The sequence below is a fragment of the Lepisosteus oculatus genome, chromosome 6 (assembly GCF_040954835.1).
Source record: "Lepisosteus oculatus isolate fLepOcu1 chromosome 6, fLepOcu1.hap2, whole genome shotgun sequence".
Lineage (NCBI taxonomy): Eukaryota > Metazoa > Chordata > Actinopteri > Semionotiformes > Lepisosteidae > Lepisosteus > Lepisosteus oculatus.
The window spans coordinates 24,574,573-24,596,152 of record NC_090701.1 but is presented as its reverse complement, the minus strand read 5'-3'; the positions used below and the strand labels follow the sequence as shown (position 1 = coordinate 24,596,152).

Here is a 21,580-nt window from a genome sequence, read left to right as displayed (position 1 = left end):
CTGATATCTGCTTAAGCCATGATTAACAAAATCTAGAAGTACATAATGTCTGCTTAAATAATAATTAAAGAAGCCCAAGAATATTCTTACAATTCTTACAGCTAATTATGTACCAAGGCTAGCAGCCTTGGCTTTACACCATATATGGCATGGAATTCTACTGAAACTGTTGTATAAAAAACGTCCTTTTGTATCAGTAAGTTGAGTCAGTGCTTCATCGGCTTTGGCTCCTGTATGCATACGTAATGAAGGAAGTGCCTGCTCCATGCACACCCGGATTGTGTCTCCTTTGTTGGACACAATACTATCATACACTCCTTTAAAAGCTCCCCTTCAGAGAGCGGCTTGCTTTATTTAGCAATTTTATATGCAGGCAGGTAGCTTGCCTTTGTGCTGGCCTCTTGGGTAGTAGAACAGTGGAAAAATACCTGTACATTTTGCAGAGCCTGTAAACTAGCAGCTAGTTGGGAAGCTCTATTAGCCCACTCCTTGCATGACAGATTACTAGTAGCATAGTTGGCATGTTTGGTAGAAAAATGCCAACTGAGATTGTATTCTTTGAACACTGCAACACTTTCCTTACAAATTAAACATTGCCTTTGTTCCAACCTCTGTGAAAAAGTATTTTGCAGTCCATTCTTTGTTGGACACTCTGCATTTGCTGTCAACTTTCTGCTTCTTCAATCCGCTCATTTTGACGCTGATTCCCTCACAGTACGATGGACCCACTCTGACTGGTGAATCAAATTAATAAAGTAGGGGTTCCCAAACTTTTTGAGTCTGTGCCTCCCTTGACCTGTCAAATTTTCCACATGCCTCCCCTGTGTCAAAAATAAGTTCTATGGCAGTGGGATATTTTACAAAAGATTATACATTGAAAAGGAAATGATAGGTCAAAAAAAAGTTGATCCAATTTATATATTTTTTTAATCATTTTCAAAACCAATAGGGTTGATCAAAGTAGTAAAAATACTTGACAACATATTTTATTGAAGTTATTTGCAAAGAATGTAAAAATCTACCCAATGTTTTTTTAAAAAGGGGGAGAAATACAATGTATTTCTTTGTGCCTCTTAATGGGTAGGTGGGCTTGTTTAATAAATTATGGTAACATAATTCACCTGAGTAACATAATTCAAAATTACTGGGTAGTATTTTTGAAATGGCAACGTGCATCTTCTTAACATTGACTCTTGATCTGAACTTGGTTTTGATAACCACAAGTGCTGAAAACCCAGCTACACAAAGGCAGGATATTGCAAAGCGAAGCAGAATTCACAGAGTCCTGTTGCTTATTCCTTGGTACTCCAATAATAATAATAATAATAATAATGTTCTTTTGTTAGCCCTATACAACTTCTTACATTAGGAATTTATCTTTTCACATACCCTAGCTTGCTCTCCCTGAGACACAGACAGGGAGAGAAGCTTGGGGTCAGAGCACAGGGTCAGCCATTGTACAGCACCCCTGGAGTAGTTGGGGTTAAAGGCCTTGCTCAGGGGCCCAACAGAGTAGGATTCCTCTGCCAGCTGCAGGATTTGAACCAGCAACCTTTCAGTCACAGGCACAGATCCTTAGCCACCGCTCTGCCCTGTACCAATATACCATTATACCAATAGTATGAGGTTTTCTGCATTGTGCTACTCAGTATACAACTTTGTATGATGAAAAAAAGAACTTTGCTGGGGACTGTAGTTTGGTTAGAAAAGGCAGCTTTTTGTTCATTCATTAAACTTGAGTGAAAAATATCAGGAGGGTTACTTATCAAACTACTATGAACAGTTTCCAAATGACGTTTCAATTTATTGGGGAGCATGCTCTCAGCAGACAACACACTGAGGACATTCTTCAGTGTCTACAATTGTGCATGTGAAACTGAAATTCAAGAAACTGTCGTCAAACTTTCTGTATTTGCGTTTCCGTTTCTCTACAACTAGTCTCCATGTCCTTCACGTTTTTTACTCACATTTAAAAACCTCTCAACTTCAATCACGTACCAAAAAACTCACAAAATGACCACGCATAGAAACATGAAACACTGAAGCCACAGTAAACTGGTACACTGCTTACAGACTGCTGACTCTTGTGGCCAGTGTCATGTGACACAATCTAGCTAGGTAGCGCGTGACTCATACATTCTGTGTGCACCAACAGTGGGTTTTTGACTGGCGATACCTGCAACACCCCTGACCGACAATAGTGCCTCCCCTAGGTGACGCGATGCACAGTTTGGAGTCACTGTGGTAAAACGTTCATGCGCCATCTAACAGCATGAATAATGAAATGTAAGAAAAAAACGCCATCAAACAAAGTGGAATATGGCCAATATTGATTCATTTATTTTTGACCTCAAGGCTTGGTCAAAACAGGCCGTAGTTTGCCCTCAGATGCACTACAGTATAACCTGTGGGAAATACATCTATTTGTCCTGCATCAAAGCTTAACTCGTTCAGAGTGCCCGACGTTACAAACTCCGAGTTAAAAGGAACATATTATCAAAAGATTTCCAAAATAAGCACAACTGAACGAGTTGATGGGTTCAAATTTATTGAGAAATCATAACAATAATCATGCAATCCAGCTGAAAGAAGGACACTTAAATCAACATGAAAAGACTATATAAATCAGTTAAAAACACTTTTTATGCACGTAGTGTCTTTGAGTCATTGTGTAAGCTGTAAGTTCTTTTTACATCTTAACTAAACATTTGAAACACTTTAATTTTGTAAACTCAGCATGCATTCCGTACAGAAATAAAATCATTTTTTCTACAGGTATTAAGCAGATTAGCAGGTTGCTGACAAAATAGCACACTGTCCACCACTGTCCAGTGATATAACTTTAATACTTTAATATAAACAAGATCTAGTACCTGGTGCAGTTTTTTTTTTAAACTTATTTTGAATTAATCAAATCCCAGGTGTGAGTTCATAAAGCATGAATTACATACTATCCCTTTGTGTGCAAAACACCTGATCATCTACTGTAAAGCTTTCCGTGCTTTGTTTGTGTATATTCTAATCGCGGTGGTGGCAGGGTGTGTGGGGAAAGGTTTAGGCTGCAATTGAATTGGTGATCTGTATTCCTCACACCTGAAACATTGTTTTCTTCCCTCGTTAGCTGATCTTTTGCTGCCTGTGCATGCTTACACAGCTCCTTAGGTGAATTATCGTACTTGACTGAGAAAGCTTTAGAGAACTTTACATTTTTATTTTAGATTTGCGCACATGGTTTAATGAAGATGACATTACCCACGTCTATATCACTGTACAACACAGGTTTGAGTCGGAGTGTCTGTTAATAAAACAGAGCGCCTTCCAATACTTCCAATACAATAACTACTGCATGATTTCTTTATCCGTTTCAACTAAATGAGGGGAATTAAATCAGTCAGAATCTCGGAGTGCCACTTGTAAAAATAACCCTTCTTCCCTCCTTTGTTAACTTAATGCGAAGAAATCCTTAATCACAATACAATCCCTTAATTTATCCAGATACAGAAATTCATGCCAGAGCCAACAACAAGCTATAATAGTGGACTATTTTTATGTATTCACTATATAAGAAACAAACCGAAAGTAATACTCTGATTGCGCTTTGGACCATTGGGTACAGTGATTTGTCCATTACCACTACAAGGACAATAGACGTTTTTTAAACACACAGTTTAAAATTACTAAAATTACTAAAAGTCCAAAGAGTATACAACTTAAATTCTTAATTGGAAAAAGATTGTCCCTTAGCAGCGACCAGGATTCGAAACCGGGCATTTTCTGGCAGTCATTGCTTAGCATTGATTAGTTGCAGTCATTGCTGCTCAAGGGAATGCCATGAGTTAATGAATATAAAGGTTCATATGGTTTGTCACACATGTACAGATCCAAAATAAACAGGTTTTCTTTCAAACGTGGGAGGCTAATAAATGCAGTACGAACAAATAAATAGTTTTAAGAATATTGTTGAGGGAAAGGTAAAATCATTTTGAATGTTGTATCATTTGAGGGTAAATACATGTCGAAAGAGTATCATATTTTATGTAATTTGTTTCATCATCTATTATGAGGATTTAACAGTACATTACGGTTCAAATATGTGAAATTTGTGAAATTCTTAATGGGTTAACAAGCTTTTCTCTGCACTGTATGGATTGCAAAAGACATCAATGGACAATAGGACTTTTGTAGGTCAGTGGCTGGGTGCCTGTGTTGTGTTTAAGCAGCAAAGTGATTATGTAGTTTCTGTACTGTAAGAAAGTTTGTGAAACATTTTTTCTAAACTGACAAAATAATCTATTTTTAGTTTTATTCATCCCGTAGCCATTTATAAGCAAAAACATTCTATATCAGGAGGAGGAAACACCAAAGCTGAAGTCAAAAAGTGCTCTTTAAAGTGTGTTTCTTTGTTTGCTATAGACTGCCTTTTTGGTAAGCAAATCTCGTGGTTGGTCTAAATTAAGCAATTCCTTCTAGTGCCTAAAATGCCTTTAATTTGCATAATAAAGGGGGGTGCAGTGGGAGAGGGGGATTGGTAGGGGGAGCAGACTGCCAACAGTGCATTTAGCTAACAAAACCATTTTGCTGGAAACTCTTGTGTTGTGAGCCAGCTATTCAGCTGCTCTTTTAAATACCGAAATCTGTTTCATGCTGAAAATCTGGAGTTGATCTTCTTATTACCATTCCAGTTTTCCCAGCAGAAGGAAAATCACTGCTGATGGCAAGCACAGACCTCAGAGCATGAGAAGAAACCAGGCGTTGTGGCGAATACTGCCCTGGGTACATAGGCTTTGGGTTCCTCATAACAATGGAGCCCAAAATACTTTTGTTTTGTAACTTTCTGATCCTCTGTAGTCCGGTTTATGGGCAGTGGTGGTGGCCCCACTTCTGGAGCAGTCAGGAGGCAACATCAGCCCCTTTGAATGTTTATGGAATAGCGACTGATAATGATGAAAGCAAAGTTTCCAATTATGTGACAGGGGCAGGAAGCAATGAGGCTGACAGTGAGATTGCACAGACAATACCTATAGGCTTTTCTACTGCCCCCTCACTCAGCTTCCAAAACCCAGCTTCTTCAGAGACTGTAGATGTACCTGGTAATTCCAGGAAAAAGAAAAGACCTCTAAAATTTTGGAAGATAGGTAAGTTGACTGAGTGTTAAATGGTGCTAGAATTGATATTTTGATAATTGATTATGTTATTTTCCAGTATCAATTTCCAGTATCAAACAATGCTGTTATTGATTGGAGAAGATTGATTAATTGATTTGTGTAGAGTAAATGTTTATTATTAACTCTTCTATAAATGCTAAACTGAAGTTTGGATCTAGAGGCATTCAGGTTATAATGTTTCATGATCTCTGACCTTTTAAGTTCTCTATTATTACATTATTATTATTTATTAAAAATTATTATCAAAGCATAAGAAGCTCCTAAAAATCTAGGGACTTAAGTATGTGTTAATTGTAAATGAAAATTCCTTCCAAACTGCCTGCTAAATTATTCATTTTGCTGTAATACTTTATTTTTATACTTTGACATGATCACAGGACTAGAAAGTTAGCTCACAAAGGAGAAATAATACTGAGGGAGACATTCCTTGAGAAATTACTGCGCTCTGTTATTAAATGAACTATTCAAAGAAAATCTGTGTCACATGTTATGAAAGTAATAGGATTATGAGATGATCCCAGCAGGAGCAACATTTAAAAACCCAACAGCCATCTTTGAAAAATGCAGTAGTCTATGATTACCTGATTGTTTCTGACTGGGAAGATTCAGCCAAGCATATAATTGCTTCAGTGAACATTTATGACTCTTATTATTGAGTAGTAATGCATTAACTTCTTTGGATGGCAGGTTTTCATGCATCATAAACTTTGTTGTACCGCATGATCATTACAAAACATAAAATAGTACTTCTTTCAGTTTCTCAAGTTAACATCAAGATGCTCTCATAATTCTGACAAAACGAAAAAGCAATCCTGCAATGGAATGGCATCACATGCTGGATGTGCCCTGTGCCCGTTGCTTGCTGGGTTAGGCTCCGGCTCCCCTGCAACCCTGTATTGCTTAAAGCAGATAGAAAATAGATGGATGGAAAAAATAAATAATTAGGTAAAGTACAAAACCACATAATCATTGCAAATAATTCAAAAAAGTAATACATATTTTATTTGCAGCGTCATTCCACATTGATAAAATTGTCATCCCAGCCTGGGAGAGTCCTGTTCTGGACTATTATGAGATGTTATGCTATTCCCTTTTAATGAACTAACAGTTTCATTCTGCATTTCAAGCTGCAAAGCTTGAAAGATACAATCTATGGTGTATCTGTCTTAAAAAAGATTTTGTCTGGTATTTAATATTTTAAATAATACTGAAACTGTTCAAATGCTGTATAGAAGCAGGGCTAACCTGGGACATACAGTGAGACAATAGATCAAACTACTAGTTAATGATCCAGATTAATAACACCCTATGTTGTGTGCATGAAGATGGACTTTCAGGTTTATTCACTTAATGAATTTTTCAATTTTTCATTGACAGCCCTAGTTTGTGACAGAGAGAATGAGCTTCGGTCAGTCCAGAGATTATGCCTGCTACAAATTAAAAATAAATGGATCCCATGCTATATGCAGTACTACAGACAAAAGTAACCTTGACATTTTTAGCTGTTCTATGCTGAAAAGAGAAGAAAGAAAACAACGTTTGGCTCCACAGCCGAAACGTTGTGTTTCCTTTCTTCTCTTTTCAGCATGAAATAAACCTACTGTATTACTTGGTCCTTTGAAGCCTACGCATGCTGACGCAGCTACCCACCTGTTCTATTTTTACACATTGTAGTAGAAGAAACCCATGTTAGGGAAAGTTACGTTTGTAAGAAGTTACTGTTTTAAACTAGTAAAACATTTTTAATTTGTTAATTTTCAAAATTGTCCATTCACTCACTTCAGTTCCTCAGATTCAAACTATAGAAGTAATAAATGCACAATTTGAATAATAATTAATAATAATAATAATTGTTTACACTTATACAGTATAGTGCTTTTCTGGACACTCCACTTAAAGCGCTTTACAGGTAATGGGGACTCTCCTCCACCACCACCAATGTGCAGCATCTACTGTACCTGCATGATGCGACGGCAGCCATTTTATTAAAACATGCAAATAACCAAACATGACTGTTGTGCTGTGGTGTGGAAATAGAACAATTCAGAAAACTGCAATAACTAAATTTACAGGTTGTACAGCCATTCTTCATGCTGTATTCAGAGCTAATAGGAACCCTGATGTCTCTGATGTGAACAATTTAAAAATAGAAACCAATTTAAGTAGAAAACGTAGAAAACAGCTTCAACACAGATGGAAACTATAGGTTATATTAACTACTAGCTATTGGTGCATTTAAAACAAAACTGGAGGCACTTCTTTAGGCAAAATGTGAAAGGGTGCAACAAGCTGTCCAGTCATGTTGTTGAAGCAGAGACCCTGGCTTCAATCAAGAAACAGCTAGATGAGATCCTTGATCAATAAGCTATGAACAATCAAATAGGCTAGATGAGCCAAAAGACCTTCTTTCTATTGTAACCATTTTTTATGTTATTAAGCTACATGGAAGGAAACTGGGAAAGGAATCCTATGTATCATATTGTGACAAACTGGAACATAATGTAACATGCTAAGTTGCCCTGTGTATCTTCATAGTTGCCCTTTCTGCCTGCCTTTGTTCTTCATAGGATGCCAATGTGTCTGTGACTGTTGACAAGCTCAGTCCTGCTGGTCTCTCCAGCTCTGAATCCATCACTGATTACAAGTTAAAACTCTTATCTGGTTTGTTGCAATAGGCTTGTGCCCTATTCTGTTTCTAGCAATTGAATTAGATGAACTAAACTGTCTAAACCACCTTTTGCTGTAAATGTCATGTCATTTGCGAAGCCGCTTTATACCATACAGTGTTGCGGGATGCCAGAGCCTACCTGGCAAGAGACGAGCGCAAAGCAGGGTGCACCCTGGACGGGACGCCAGTCCATCGCAGGGCCAGTGCAAGCCAATCCAACATGGGGACAATTTGTAAAGGCAGAGGGGGGAAATTTGGCCTGGACACCGGGATAACTCCCTACTCTTCAATAACCACAGAGAGTCAGGACTTCTGTTCCTAATGTCTCATCCAAAAGACGGTGCCACTACACTATAGTGCCCCCACCACACTATAGTGCCCCCACCACTATACCGAGGCATTAGGACCCACACAGACTGCAGGGTGGGTGCCCCCCACTGATCCCACTAACACTTCCAGCAGCACCCATAGCTTCCCAGGATGTCTCACATCCAGGTACTGGCCAGGCTCAACTCTGCTTAGCTTCAGTGGGCTGCCACTTGAGAGCTGCAAGGTGATATGGATGTTGACTTGCTGTAAATGCATTCATTTAATTTTTGTTCTGTATTTTTTTTTTTACAGAAAGGGGATCAAAAGGTCACATTGATCTGACCGCCTTAATTGGAGTCCCTCTTCCTCCTTCTGTCTCTTTCATTACTGGATATGAAGGGTTTCCAGCTTACAGTTTTGGCCCAAATGCTAACATAGGCCGGCTTACCAAAACATTTATTCCAGACCCCTTTTATAAGGACTTTGCCATCATCGTCACCATAAAGCCAACCACTAACCGTGGAGGAGTTCTCTTTGCTATCACGGATGCCTTCCAAAAGATTGTGCACTTAGGCCTGTCTCTGACGCCAGTGGAGGACAAAACGCAGAGGATTATAATGTACTACACTGAGCCCGGTGCGTCCCGGTCCCGTCAGGTGGCCTCTTTCAAGGTCCCTGGAATGACCAACAAGTGGAGCCGCTTTACACTGACCATGCAGGATAATGAGGTCACTCTGTACATGGACTGCGAGGATTATCACCGTGTCACCTTCCAGAGAACCACTGACCAGCTGCAGTTTGAGTCAAGTTCAGGCATCTTCGTGGGCAACGCAGGTGGAACCGGATTAGAGAAGTTTGTTGTAAGTATACCAATACATGGTAGAGGCCAGAGACATTTGTAGAATTTTCACCTTTAGATTAGGATTTTTCTTCCAAGTATATAGTTTTTATATTCAATGTCCTTTAATTTTAATTAATTAACTCGAGTAATATTTAAGGTTACCTTCAGAATTCGTGTATTTCTAGTTACTAAAAAGTAGCAATATTAAACATAGTTGTTATGATGACTTTATCAAACATAACAATTTTTTTAAATCTTTCAGAAAAGTGGTAAGATATAGACTTATATGGCATTCAGGTATGTGAGTGGTGAAATTGTTCTTGTCAAACGTGTTGTTTTTTATGGATATTTTCCACTGTGAAACTTTCCAGCCCATTTCTATCACAAGTATACTGGAATGCCTTTCTAAAACATAATTGACAGTTTTTCAGCTGTGTTGTTTTACAAATAGACTTTGTAGTCTAAAGTAGAATTGTCTGTTTGGCCGTTGTTTTAACTATTAACTATTAACACACCATTTTTTAAATGTAAAATGGAGTATCTGCTCCCTAGATAAAACAGAGTTATGTAAAATAAAACTTAATAGCTGTCCCAGTGTGCTAGCATTATATTAATAATGTTAATGAGCTTATTGCATTCCAGCTTGACTGGAGTACATTGTTGTAAAGCCATTCAAGTGGATGTGGTGGCAGCATGCAAGGGTGGTGTGATAAGTGAACAGTTATGAAAAGAAGGATTCTTACTTAATGTCTTCGGTCTTCTCACAGTAAACTATACTAACAACAATTTGTGCACTGTTGAACAACTAGATGGAAAAGACAGCAGAGTGACCACTACCATTTGGCAGACTGAATGGAAATTATTTGGCTCAGTGTTTTTGGCTAATTGGAGAGAAAATAATTTCAGTCATTAACAGTAACATGTAGAGAAACAAGAGAATGCATTTTTACAAATGTTACTCATTTAAAGACCCTTGTTCTCAATTTATTTTCCATGATGAAATTTCAACATTTCTAACATGTAATCACTGTTTATTTAACTCTAGATTTAATATTTTCTAGAATTTCAAATACATCATTCTGTCTGTTCTTCTTAGTCATTTTTCCTCTATTTATCTGCCCTCCTCACTCCTGTGGTGACACTCAATCATGACTGTCACTTCAAATTGGAAACTCAGCAGCTGTTGTTGGACAGGGGGACTAAGAAATGTTCTAGTGTAGCAAGGGTCTGGATGCTGTTGTCAAGAAAAAATACATCCAGTATCTTGAAAGGACAGTAGCAGACCTCACACACTCATGATTGTAAAAGTACTGAGGGAAATTGCAACATGTTCACTTCTTAGCAAAAAATATGCTGAGCTCATTAGTGTCTGCAATCTGAGGAATGGAAAAAGCTTTAACGAGCAGAGGCAGAGTTTTGCCAAGAGGTAAAATGTTTGTATTGGAAATATTGTTTCACCTTTAATTAGCTCCATAAAGATAACTACTTTATGTGGTTTTGAAGAACAATTTTTTTGTAAAACTGTCTCTGGTTCCAGAGAGTATTTATTCATAAAAAATAAAATATCACAACTTTCTTTTTAAGAACTCATAAATAAATAATAATAACAACAGTAATAATGTTTATTCTATACAGAACGTTTCATGATTTCATCATCAGAAGTTGCTTTAAAATAAAAAAATATACACAAATTAATGCAGTAGATTAATTAATAAATTAGAGATTTTAAAGGACATGATTTAAACTGACTGGGATCCGAGATCTGGAAGAGGGCTGAGAATCATTCCACAGTTTTGGAAATACAGAACCAAAAACATGGTCTCCTAGTGTTCAGAGTCTCATTTGTAGTTTAAAGGTAAGCAGTAGAAATTTAAATTTTATTCTGAAGGAAGCCACTGAGAGAAAACTAGAATAAGAGATATATGCTCATTTATTTTAGTTTTAGTTAATATCTAAGCAACTGAGTTCTGTATCTAATTAATCAGAAATGGGCACAGCATCACAACTCTCTTAGCACAGTCCTGTGAGTGAATTACATGACTTTGAAAGAATGCAGCTGTAACGTTAATGTCATGGGACAGTGAGTTGTGTGGGTGTTGTTGTATTGTTTACTTTGTTTACCAGTCCAGGCCAAGTTTGAGTTTATAGACCTCTAGGGATTCATGCAACCCTCAAGGACAGATAGTTGCACAAAACACAGACAAGCTTGCTGCAGTACTAAGACAACTGTTAAGTAAACAATTGTTTATTTGTAGTTGATTTTAGCTGATTTTCAACATCCAGTTAAGGGGGTAGGAATTTTAACTTTCAAAGTTTTTTAAAAAAGCATGTATTGTAGTGTATATAATCTATGTCTATATATTCCTTTCTTGTTATGTATTGCATAGTTTGCATTCTGTGTCATTTCCTGTTGGTGTTCCTATTTAAGAGTCATTCAAATTTTATAGAATCAGAAATACAAATGCGTAGTCTAACCAGTTCTAATTCTAAATAATTCAGATGTTATTTGATATTCTTGATTCTGTAATTGTTCCATCTTACATCTATTCTGTATTCTTTGTGAACAGAACATAACAAAACATTGTTGTGAGTGCTGTGTTTCTGACAACTTTTTAGCTTGATAAGTGATCCAGGTTGGTAATTAAATTTTAATACAAGCAAGTTCAGTATGCCTGGTTGTATGGTTTCAAGGATGAGATTTGTGAGATTAAGCAGAGAATACAAATTAATTTTTCAGAAATTAGTTGAGAAGTCCTTTAGTCCAGAGCTGTACAATGTTTGGTAGTTAACTATTCAAATTAAACTTGCTTCTGAAAAACAGGTCACAGGAAGCTGAACAAGTAAATTATAATAATTGCTTCCATGTGTATAATTCTTTTTATCCTGGATGAAAGCACGGGATCTTAACCAGATAGCCAGGACCTGAGATTAACATCTCATCTGAAGCATGACGCCTCTTTCAACTCATAGTCCCTTGTCATGACTGATAACATTTGTTTGGAGATGGTCCTGAGGGAAGAGTGTCCACTATTGGTCCACTAGCACCACTTCTAACACAAAACTGGTTTTCCTTGGAGTTTGACCTATCCCAGAACTGGCCAGTCCCAGTTTTGCTGAGCTTCTGAGATTAGATGATAAATCTGTATTGCTGGTGTTAAAAAGGAGCCAGGGCCTCAGCTTCAACAACAGTGCCTCCTCTTCTCAGTTTTAAAGCACTTCCTATCTGTGCTGTGCAGCTGATGGGGAAATGACTTGCTGGCAAAGGTGACATTCTCGCTTCAGATTCATTTTTTTAATCCTCCAGATTATGACGTTCCTTTAAACTTGTGAATGTACAGTATGTGAGAGCTGGGGAGCTCCATGGAGCCTTTTTTCACAAAGGAGCAGAGGGGTTTGGTTAGTCGCTGGGCATAGAATAGAAACTTTAATCAGCCCCATATACCTGGGCCTGTAATCATCCCCTTTGTTTGAACCTTTTTACATTGTCTTACATTCTACCTTTTCCTTTCTGATTTAGTAAAATTACTTATTTTACTAGTTAAAAAAGTTACAAAACTTAATACTTTTACTCTGTTTTCATCCCACAGTCCAAAAACATACTGGTAGGTTACTTGGCTTCTGGAAAAATTGGCCCTGATGTGAGTGTGTTTCCGTAATGCTGGGATGGGCTGTGGCCCCCCCGTCACCCTAAATTAGATGAAACAGATAATAGACAAATGGATGACATCTTCTGCTTTCCTGAATGAAGTACTGCTTCACAACTTCCTTGACTGTGTTAGCTGATAATTTACAGTTTTGTTCTGCTCTTGACAACAGTTATTGGTTGGCTTGACTGGACAAGGCACCTTTTGCCTGACTTTATAATTAATTTAATAATTGCTCACACTTATATAGTGCTTTTCTGGATACTTCACTCAAAGCGCTTTACAGGTAATGGGGACTCCCCTCCACCACCACCAATGTGCAGCTCCACCTGGTGCGCCAGAACACTCACCACACATCAGCTATCAGTGGGGAGGAGAGCAGAGTAATGAAGCCAATTCATAGATTGGGATTATTAGGAGGCCATGATTGGTAAGGGCCAATGGGAAATTAGGCCAGGACGCCAGGGTTACACCCCTACTCTTTTTGAGTTTTTTTAATTTTTAATGACCACAGAGAGTCAGGACCTCTGTTTTATGTCTCATCCAAAGGACGGCGCCTATTTACAATATAATGTTCACATAACTATACTGGGGCATTAGGACCCACATGGACCGTGGGGGGAACACCCCCTGCTGGCCCCACTAACACCTCTTCCAGCAGCAACCTTAGTTTTTCTCAGGAGTTTTCCCATCCAGGTACTGACCAGGCTCACACCTGCTTAGTTTCAGTGGGTTGCCAGTTGTGAGTTGCAGAGTGATATGGCTGCTGGCTGTTCTGCTTTACTTGACCTAATTACCATACTCATGCAATTGTAGCATTTATTTTTAATAATTATTTAACATAACAATTCTGATGGGTATAAAATGTCAAACTCCTTTTTTGGATATTGTCATTTCCAATTGTATTTGTAAAAAGTCTGGATAAAACAACCGGATACAATACAGTTGCTTAGGTCTTAACAATGATTTTATTTTTCCCTGGTGCACTTTAGCTCGGTTTAGTTCTACACATCCAACCTCAGACAAAGAGAAAACCAAGAGAAGTGAATGGAAATATAGACCCGCCTCATGTTACTCTGCAGATAGTCAGCTTAAGTCAGGAGTTATTAAGAGTAAATTCAACCTAAACAAAAGATGCGGTCCATAGACATCATTTCCAAATGTAGAAATGAGGAGTTCTATTCCCCCACTAGGAAAAAAGCAAGCAGTTCTACCAGGATCCCTGGTTTTTAATGTGATCCAAAACTTTATTATCAGGCATCCTGAGAACAGTGTCTCTGTTGAGATAAAATTACATGCCCCATTAAGCCTTTTTCTGGGAAGTGGATTAATTAAAGTACATTAATATAACCATGCATTTGGCCACATAAACATGCATGTATCCATGCAGATATCTACTCCTTCTTTTTATTTTTTAGGAACCAAAATAAATGTATTCTGAAGGATATGCCTTAGATTTGTCATTGATGCTTATAAATTTCCCTGACTATGTCACTATAATATTTTTTTATTTGGTCAAAGATGCCTTAATGAATGAATGCACATGCCTTATCGCATTTCTCACAAATGTTTGTAGAAGCCTAGCGATGAAAATGCATCATGTAATGCCCTACAGGAAACCCTCTTTTCCTCTTTTCATTTCATATATAATAGAAAAACATTTTAAGAACATTTCTGAGTTCATACCTGGAGTCTGCTACTCTGTGATAGGACATTATAGCCTTTTGAGTTGTTAAGCAAACTGCTACAATGGTATCAGAGTCTCATTTTAAAAACCCAGAACTCTTTACACTTGGGATAGAAAGTGTGAGACTTTTTCATGAAAAATGAAAAATATAATAAAAATGATAAATGTTCTGAAAAATGATAAATATAATAAATTATTAAATTATGATTTTCAAATGTATAATGCTTTTAAAGTTATTGTAAGAGTAACAGTTAGAGTGTGCATGTAACAGTTAGAGTATGCATTTCTGCAGAAACAGCTTTTGGCATTTTGATAAGATATTATTTGGAGATTTGCAAAGTAACGAATGCTGAAGGATAAAAACAGATTTAAAAGTTTTCAAAACGTTCAGAAGATTTAACCCCAGATTATGCATTGCACTTCAGTCTGTGGTGTTTCTGGCCTTTAACAAAACTGTCCTCTTGTGTCCAGGGCTCAATCCAGCAGCTGCTTATTAAACCTGACCCCAGAGCTGCAGAAGAGCAGTGTGAAGAGGATGACCCTTATGTGAGTATTGTGCAAACTAATATTACTTTAAATGTACTGAACTGTTAAACAAATGAGTCCACCCTCTCAGGTCTTCCTTTGTGTGTTTAAAATGATTCTGTTTTGTCCTGGGGTGCATCTCTGTGCTCTAACTTTAACTAAGCCCTATCTTTTTTGCTCATCTCAGTGTTGATCTTAACACTCTAAGGACCCAAACACTAACCTTAAAACGTAGCTGGGAATGCTGTATATACTGTATGGACCAGTTTAGTTTTTTTTTTAATGGACAAGACTGCCAAACTGTTTCCTGCTCACGTCTGGAACCTGTTCTCCCTCTAGTGGTAAAATCCAGTACAGTGTTTCAGCAGTGTGGTTTTTGTATGGAAGGGGCACATTATGTATTGTATTACGTTGCTAGAAGTCATTTTTGAATTGTGCTTCATTTCAGAATTTGCCATTAAAAACACAATTATTGAGCATGTATATAATCATCATTTTGCATGATGATTGCAGCATGTATATAATTAGAACAACTGTGTGTGTGTGTTGGGCCTGAATGAAGGCTGTACCTGGACTGATTAATTGTTTTAATTCAGGCCTCTGGAAGCGGCGATGATGCTCCTTTGGATGGAGACACTGTGGATGAAGTGAAAAAGCAGGTTAACGAGAGAGAATACAGTCCGCTTCCGGTGAGTATAGGCCAAAGGAAACAGTAAGACACTCCAGATGAAACAGTAAGACACCCCAGAAGTGCACAAGTGAAAGAATTATAGTGCCCTCCAAAATTATAGGGACAGCAAAGCCAAAACCTGTTTTTGTGTGCGTGAACTTGCAAGAGATTGTGGAATAATTTTTGCCAATCCATTGCTGCAGCCACTTTGTGTGCTTGCTTATTCTTGGGATGTTCTGACTGGATGTTGTTTCTCTTCATCAATGAAAATGCGTAATTAAATTGATTAAATTTGGGGTTGATTTGGCCCGTCTTAAATGCTTTCTTCTTTCTCTTGAAGAATATCTTGATAGAGCTGGTCATGTGTTTTGGGCCATTGTCACATCATTGTGCATGTGCAAGCTCTGCCCAAAAAGTATAAAAGCATTTGCTTATACATGAGCAAAAAGCAGACTAAGTGTTTTTCTGTAAACCTATCAATTCAATCTGCCCCTGTCATTATCAGTTACTTCATCAATAAAGACCAGCGAGCCAGTTGCAGAGGTAGCCTGGCATGTCCATGCTTCACAGTACACTTCCTTTCTTTATCTGCACTTTAACCTTCCCATCATTTTGATAAATGTTCATTTTGCTGTTGTCTGTTCATAAAATTTTATTTCAAAACTCTCCTGGCTCAGTTCCATTAATCATATTCAGATCTGGCCTTTTTTGTTCTTGTTGCAGATGAGAGACTTACATTTTGCAATGTAGCCTTTTTGTAGCCTTGCTGTCTCAGTCTTTTGCTGTCTCAGTCAGTTGTGGATTTTGTTACAATTTATCTGTTTTCATCTGTAGATGTTTTTTAGCCTACTAACACATTTACTTACTTGTCATTTCTTTCTCTGATAGTATGTTCCCAAAGTATTGATTTTAGTATGATCTATTTATGTTCTGTTGTTTCATTGTAATATTAATTTCTTCTTCAGCTTTATTGTCTGTTTTTCTTTAACAGGTAGTTCTTTTATTTCATTTTGACCTTCAACTATGGTCTCTAAACCATAGTTAAGTCAATGTAAGGCAGGCTGATAGGATGTTCACATCTATTTTTGAAGTATTCAACAGCAAACACCTGACCAATAGTCTGTCTGGCAATGTCTGCTCCCATACTTTTGCTCCTCCAAAATAAAAAAAATCAACATTATTCATTTGTTTAATTGAGGGTAGAATTCAATTGATGTTATTAAAAATATTATACTTGGGAGTCACTAGTAGATATATGAAAGTTGTTTTTTCTTTAGAAATAATTATTTTAGTGATATTTGAAAATCAAAGTTTAGACTTCTGTCCCAATACTTTTGGAGGGCACTGCATTTTAAATTAAGTCACTGTGTGGCTTCTTATCTTTAATTAGTAGTTCGTTTCATATAGCAAGTTATTTAAAAGATCATTTGTATGTTCAGCTAAAACTGTTGATTTTCTTAAAAAGATTCTTATGACAATTTAAATGTATTTCTTGATACAATTACACATTGAATCAGAGCAATATTATAATGAAATGTTTAGGAATTTCTTTGCAGATACTACAGAGAGACTACGGATACATACAGCATTCAATAGTAAAACTTACCAAAGATCTCATGTCACGTCTGCTTTATATATATAAATACAGTAGGCAATATTCAGAAGTATAAATAATGAATCCTGTAAAATTCACATTCCTAAGCAACTGACATTTACAGTTGGTTTTGAAGGAGAATTCCCAGTTTATTCACTGAGTTATTCTGCAGATACAGGACTTTTTCTCATCTTTGCTTTACAAATTCTGTTTGTATTGGACACAAAAGCACATTGTTGTCAGTTTTTGGAAAGCCTCAAAAGCTTATTGCAAAATTATTTTAAATACTCAAAGAAATGTCTAATGCAAGCACACAAAACCTTAAATGTATTTGTTTCCCCTTAAAAGAACCAAACCATTTAAAACTTTTTCATACAATCAAAAGATGCTGGCAAACACTGATAAGAATTAATTATGGAACACACTAATGAGCCTTCAATTTCTCATTATAGTTGTCTAGCATTCAGGCTTTATAAGTGGAACATTTACATGATAAAGGCCATTAATTAACTTGGCAACTTGAAATGCAATTTAAAATTAATCATTGAGAGTGAACATTTGCTTTCATTTTACCAAGTGAAAATGTATGCAAAAAACTGAAAGTGTCTATACCCTGTGACTTGATCTGGTGTTTTTTACGGATGAGCTTTACTAAAAAGGGCTGGAGTTTTTGACAACATACTTGAAATGAGTTTGGGTCTTTTTGATGAGATGCTGAGGTTTTTTCCATGTATCTGATTCACAGATTACATTGTATCTCTTTTGATAAGGAAAGCAGAAGAGCAGATGCTTGGAGAAAAAGGCTTTGTACATTTATCTTAAATAACAATAAATAATTAATGTCTGTAAAACATACAGTATTCTGATTTGTGAAATCCACAAATTTCAGTTTATGGGTCTTGCTTTTACTATAAAAACATAACAAGTTTGGTTCATCTAACTTTAGAAAGCCAGTGACAAGTAAAATTACATTTTGATAGGTTTAGCTGATGTTATATATACATATATGCAGAAGAAAGATATGTAACCTATCATACTGTACTTCTTTGATTGCTAGCAGAAATTTGTTCTGAGACAATTTCTTTGAAGTTGCCAGGGTATCACATTTTAAACAATAACATTGTTGGGTAGCTTTTCCAGACTCCCGCAACTTTCTTGCAAAAAAGTGTCTGTTGTTCTCAGATTAGTTTTAAAGGCATAGTTTCCTCCTGTGTCCTCTGTTTCATGTTTCAGTTTTAATTCTAAAGAAGTCATTGGGTTTATGTTCTAATAACCAATAATTTGTTAGAAGTTTAAGAAGTGGTTTTCCACATCTCCACATTTTCTAGAGAAGATTGTCAAAAAGAAACATCTGTGTTTTTTCCCAGATAGCTTAATCTAGCTTGGAGTTTCCCATCTTAAGTTTATAGTTGTTTTGCTACTTGCATGAAGAACTCTGAACTTATCTGACTACCAGGTGTTTGCCAAATCTTGAATTTTGTGTATGTTTTTAATATGTTTTTACATTTCTCAGGCTACATTACTACATCCCATCAGCAGTCCAAACAAATCTTTTTCGTGTATCCGTTTTCATGTATTATTTACAACAGTTTATTATGCAGATGAGTTTGAAGCATTGTTTCCACTTATCTCTCACTTCCTCACTTGAAATGTTTATAACTAAACTGATCTCATCAGTTGAATGGAATGAGATGCATCTCCCATAACAGCGGTACTTACAGATTCATAGTACGTGCACAGAACAGGAGCTTAGGTCTTATCCTTTTGTTTGTCTGACCACACTCATAACCACACCTACAGTCTTCGGTCTGTGCTAAACCTGCTTGGCCTCCACAAAATTAACACAGTAATTATTAAGGAAGAGCCTCCAGCTTGCTCAAAAAGACCACCCTCAAGGCAGTGGCAATCTGGGAACGTAAGAACCACTGTTCTGCACAGCTTCTCAGATCACTTTTGAAAAAGTCCACACTGCCCCCTGCTGTGTATACTTCTGTGGTGCAAAATGTTTTCAAATGTTCAAGGACATGACTTTGAAGAGATAGGGCAGTGTGGAGTTTTTATATCCAACCTTTGCTTGTGTGCTTTTTTCTCTGGATGCACACTGCACTTGAATGGCACCCCCTCCAAGAGGATCCCTTGTGCCCATTGCCTCTAGTCTTGAGTGTTCCAGGTTGTCGCAGACCCTTCCAGGAAAAAGCTGTTTCTTAGTACAAAGCATTTCCACCAGAGTTTCTTTATTTCAGATGTCCAAAATAAGGTACTCCTAAAATAATGTCCAATTACATTACTGTACAGCACTCCAGGCGTCATGCTTCTTTCTTTTCTAGATTAATGTTAAATTTCTTATTTTCCAAAATTAAAACATTCTTCTCAGATGTAGGTAAAAATCGAAATTCAATTAGTTAAAACTTTCACGTGAAAGACATCTATGAAAATCAACACATTACTTAAGGAAGACTGATGTCACAGGTATTGATAAGATAGATAGTGACCTCAGGAATATAGGTTATATTTGTACATTCTAAAGATTTAGGGTGTCAGCTATATTTGGAGTTGCAAAACAAAATAGTCAAGAAACTAAAACTAGATCTATTTTCAGGCTGTTACAATTTAACTTGCCAGTTAAATCTTCACCAAGTGTTTAAAGAGAGTATAAAAAAGATGCATTGTTCATGGATTTATTTCACACAAAAACATTTGAAAATGTTCATTAATCTGGGAAAAAAAGGCATGTGGCAGTACTATTTTTTAACTCACATTTGGAGAATCTAGATATTTATTAGGGATATGTGCAACCCCATCTTAATGCTTCCCCATAGCAGGCAGAAGCTACTAGTTTAAACTGCTGCCAGGACGCACAGATTTATTACCATCAGTTGTGGGGGGCCAGGCAAAGAAAATGGCTATGATAGCTCACAGACAATGTGTTAGTTATAGGAACTACAATTCCAATAAACCCACTGGGGGGACTTCCTAACAGCTTTATGTCATGTGTCCCTAAGCTACCTGGCCATGGTGACATTCTGTGCTGGTGGCTTCACTGGTGATGGTCTGTCATCATGGGCGCAATGAGAATGAACTCACACAGTGTCTGACCTCCTGCAACCTCTTATATACATTACATTTTTACACCTTTAAAACAAATTTGGACACTTAACAAAACAGTGACAATGCTAAGCATAAAACTACAGACAATAACATAACATACATAACAATAGCAACTGACATGCAGCTGTTTCCAGTTATGAAAGATCTGGATTTGCCTTTTTTTACTATATGATTTTGGAATTGCCAGTTTAGTGTTTCTCATCTCTTGGCGAATGGTACAAACTCCACCACCGAAGGAGACTGTGAGGTAGTGTCACTGGATTTTGCAAAGATCTCTACCTGGCCTACTATTTCCACCCTACCCTCAGGGAATCACTGTCATTTAGCTATTGACATGACCCAGGTATGGACCACTAGATCATAGAACTGAACCTGCGCTCAGGCAAGTGTCTATTCTGGTTGTGCCCTTTTGGAAGAGCACATATTAGATATTATGATGTAAAAATAAATTGCCTGTGTAAATAGAATCCTGCTTCTGTTCTTGCCCACAGCCTGAAGGCTCTCTGGGTAGGCCTGTGCCAGCCCCTCCTACAGAATCCAGTGAAGACACTGATAATTACTCCGGGAACCTGGTGGAAGAGGCTGTGGAGGAGGCCCACACACCAAATGTTGTGCTAGCAGAAGAGAGGGGTAGGATCTCCTTGCATCATTTTCACTCAGGATCTCAATTAAATTAAAAACTTGAAATCTAGAATAAAGAGATCAATTTTTTTTTCTACCCTTTTCAAATGTTCTCTACCAAGAAAATTCTGCAAGCATGAAGTTTGTGAACCTGAAACAAAATGCTTTGCGCAGGCTCTTTCTCTCAAATGCACAACTGCTTAGAACCACACTTGGAATCAAAATGGCTTTAATTAAAGAAAAGGAGAGTACATTAGTGGAAGCACTTCATATGGGTTTTATAATTTTGTTTAGGTCATTTGGAATCACCAATCATTTTCTACTCCATATCTCACATATTGTCATTAGTCAGAGCGCCTTACTGGAGAATTAGTGCTTGTTAAGGGAAGTGGCATGCTGTGCATGCATCTTAAAATTCATAATTCTTAAATTATAAGTAAACATGAAGCTTGAGGCAAATATTAATTCCAGTTATTTTCTAATGATTGTTGTCATCATTAGGTTACCATATGCAACACATTTAATGCAAAAGTGTATACACTATGGAAAGTAGTTGCAATTTCCATGAGATAAACCAGTGTAAACATGTAAATTTACATCTGGCAGGTTTTCTTTCAATTGCCATTTAACCAATAAAAAAATATTGATTTGACAAAATCTCAGAATGCTGTACAGACATTTTCTATAACTTAAACCTAGTGCAAGTTGGGAGAGATGCTTTCCAGGCTTTATACATTCCAAAAAAATC

At 37.1% G+C, this 21,580-nt stretch overlaps 1 protein-coding gene across 6 annotated transcripts in view; it reads left to right on the top strand.

Moving 5' to 3' along the window:
* LOC102696915 (collagen alpha-1(XV) chain-like) overlaps nt 1-21,580 on the top strand; it is a 114,778-nt gene that overhangs the window by 32,953 nt on the left and 60,245 nt on the right. For 3 of the 6 annotated variants that reach the window (XM_069191094.1, XM_069191096.1, XM_069191093.1), the window contains exons 1-5: nt 4,586-5,135; nt 8,455-9,002; nt 14,786-14,860; nt 15,436-15,528; nt 20,703-20,841. In XM_069191094.1, coding sequence (XP_069047195.1) covers nt 4,802-5,135; nt 8,455-9,002; nt 14,786-14,860; nt 15,436-15,528; nt 20,703-20,841 — 1,189 coding nt within the window. In that variant the 5' untranslated portion in view covers nt 4,586-4,801. Of the gene's footprint in view, nt 1-4,585; nt 5,136-8,454; nt 9,003-14,785; nt 14,861-15,435; nt 15,529-20,702; nt 20,842-21,580 lie in introns of those variants that run through there. The other 3 variants (XM_069191098.1, XM_069191099.1, XM_069191097.1) reach the window with 1 other exon arrangement.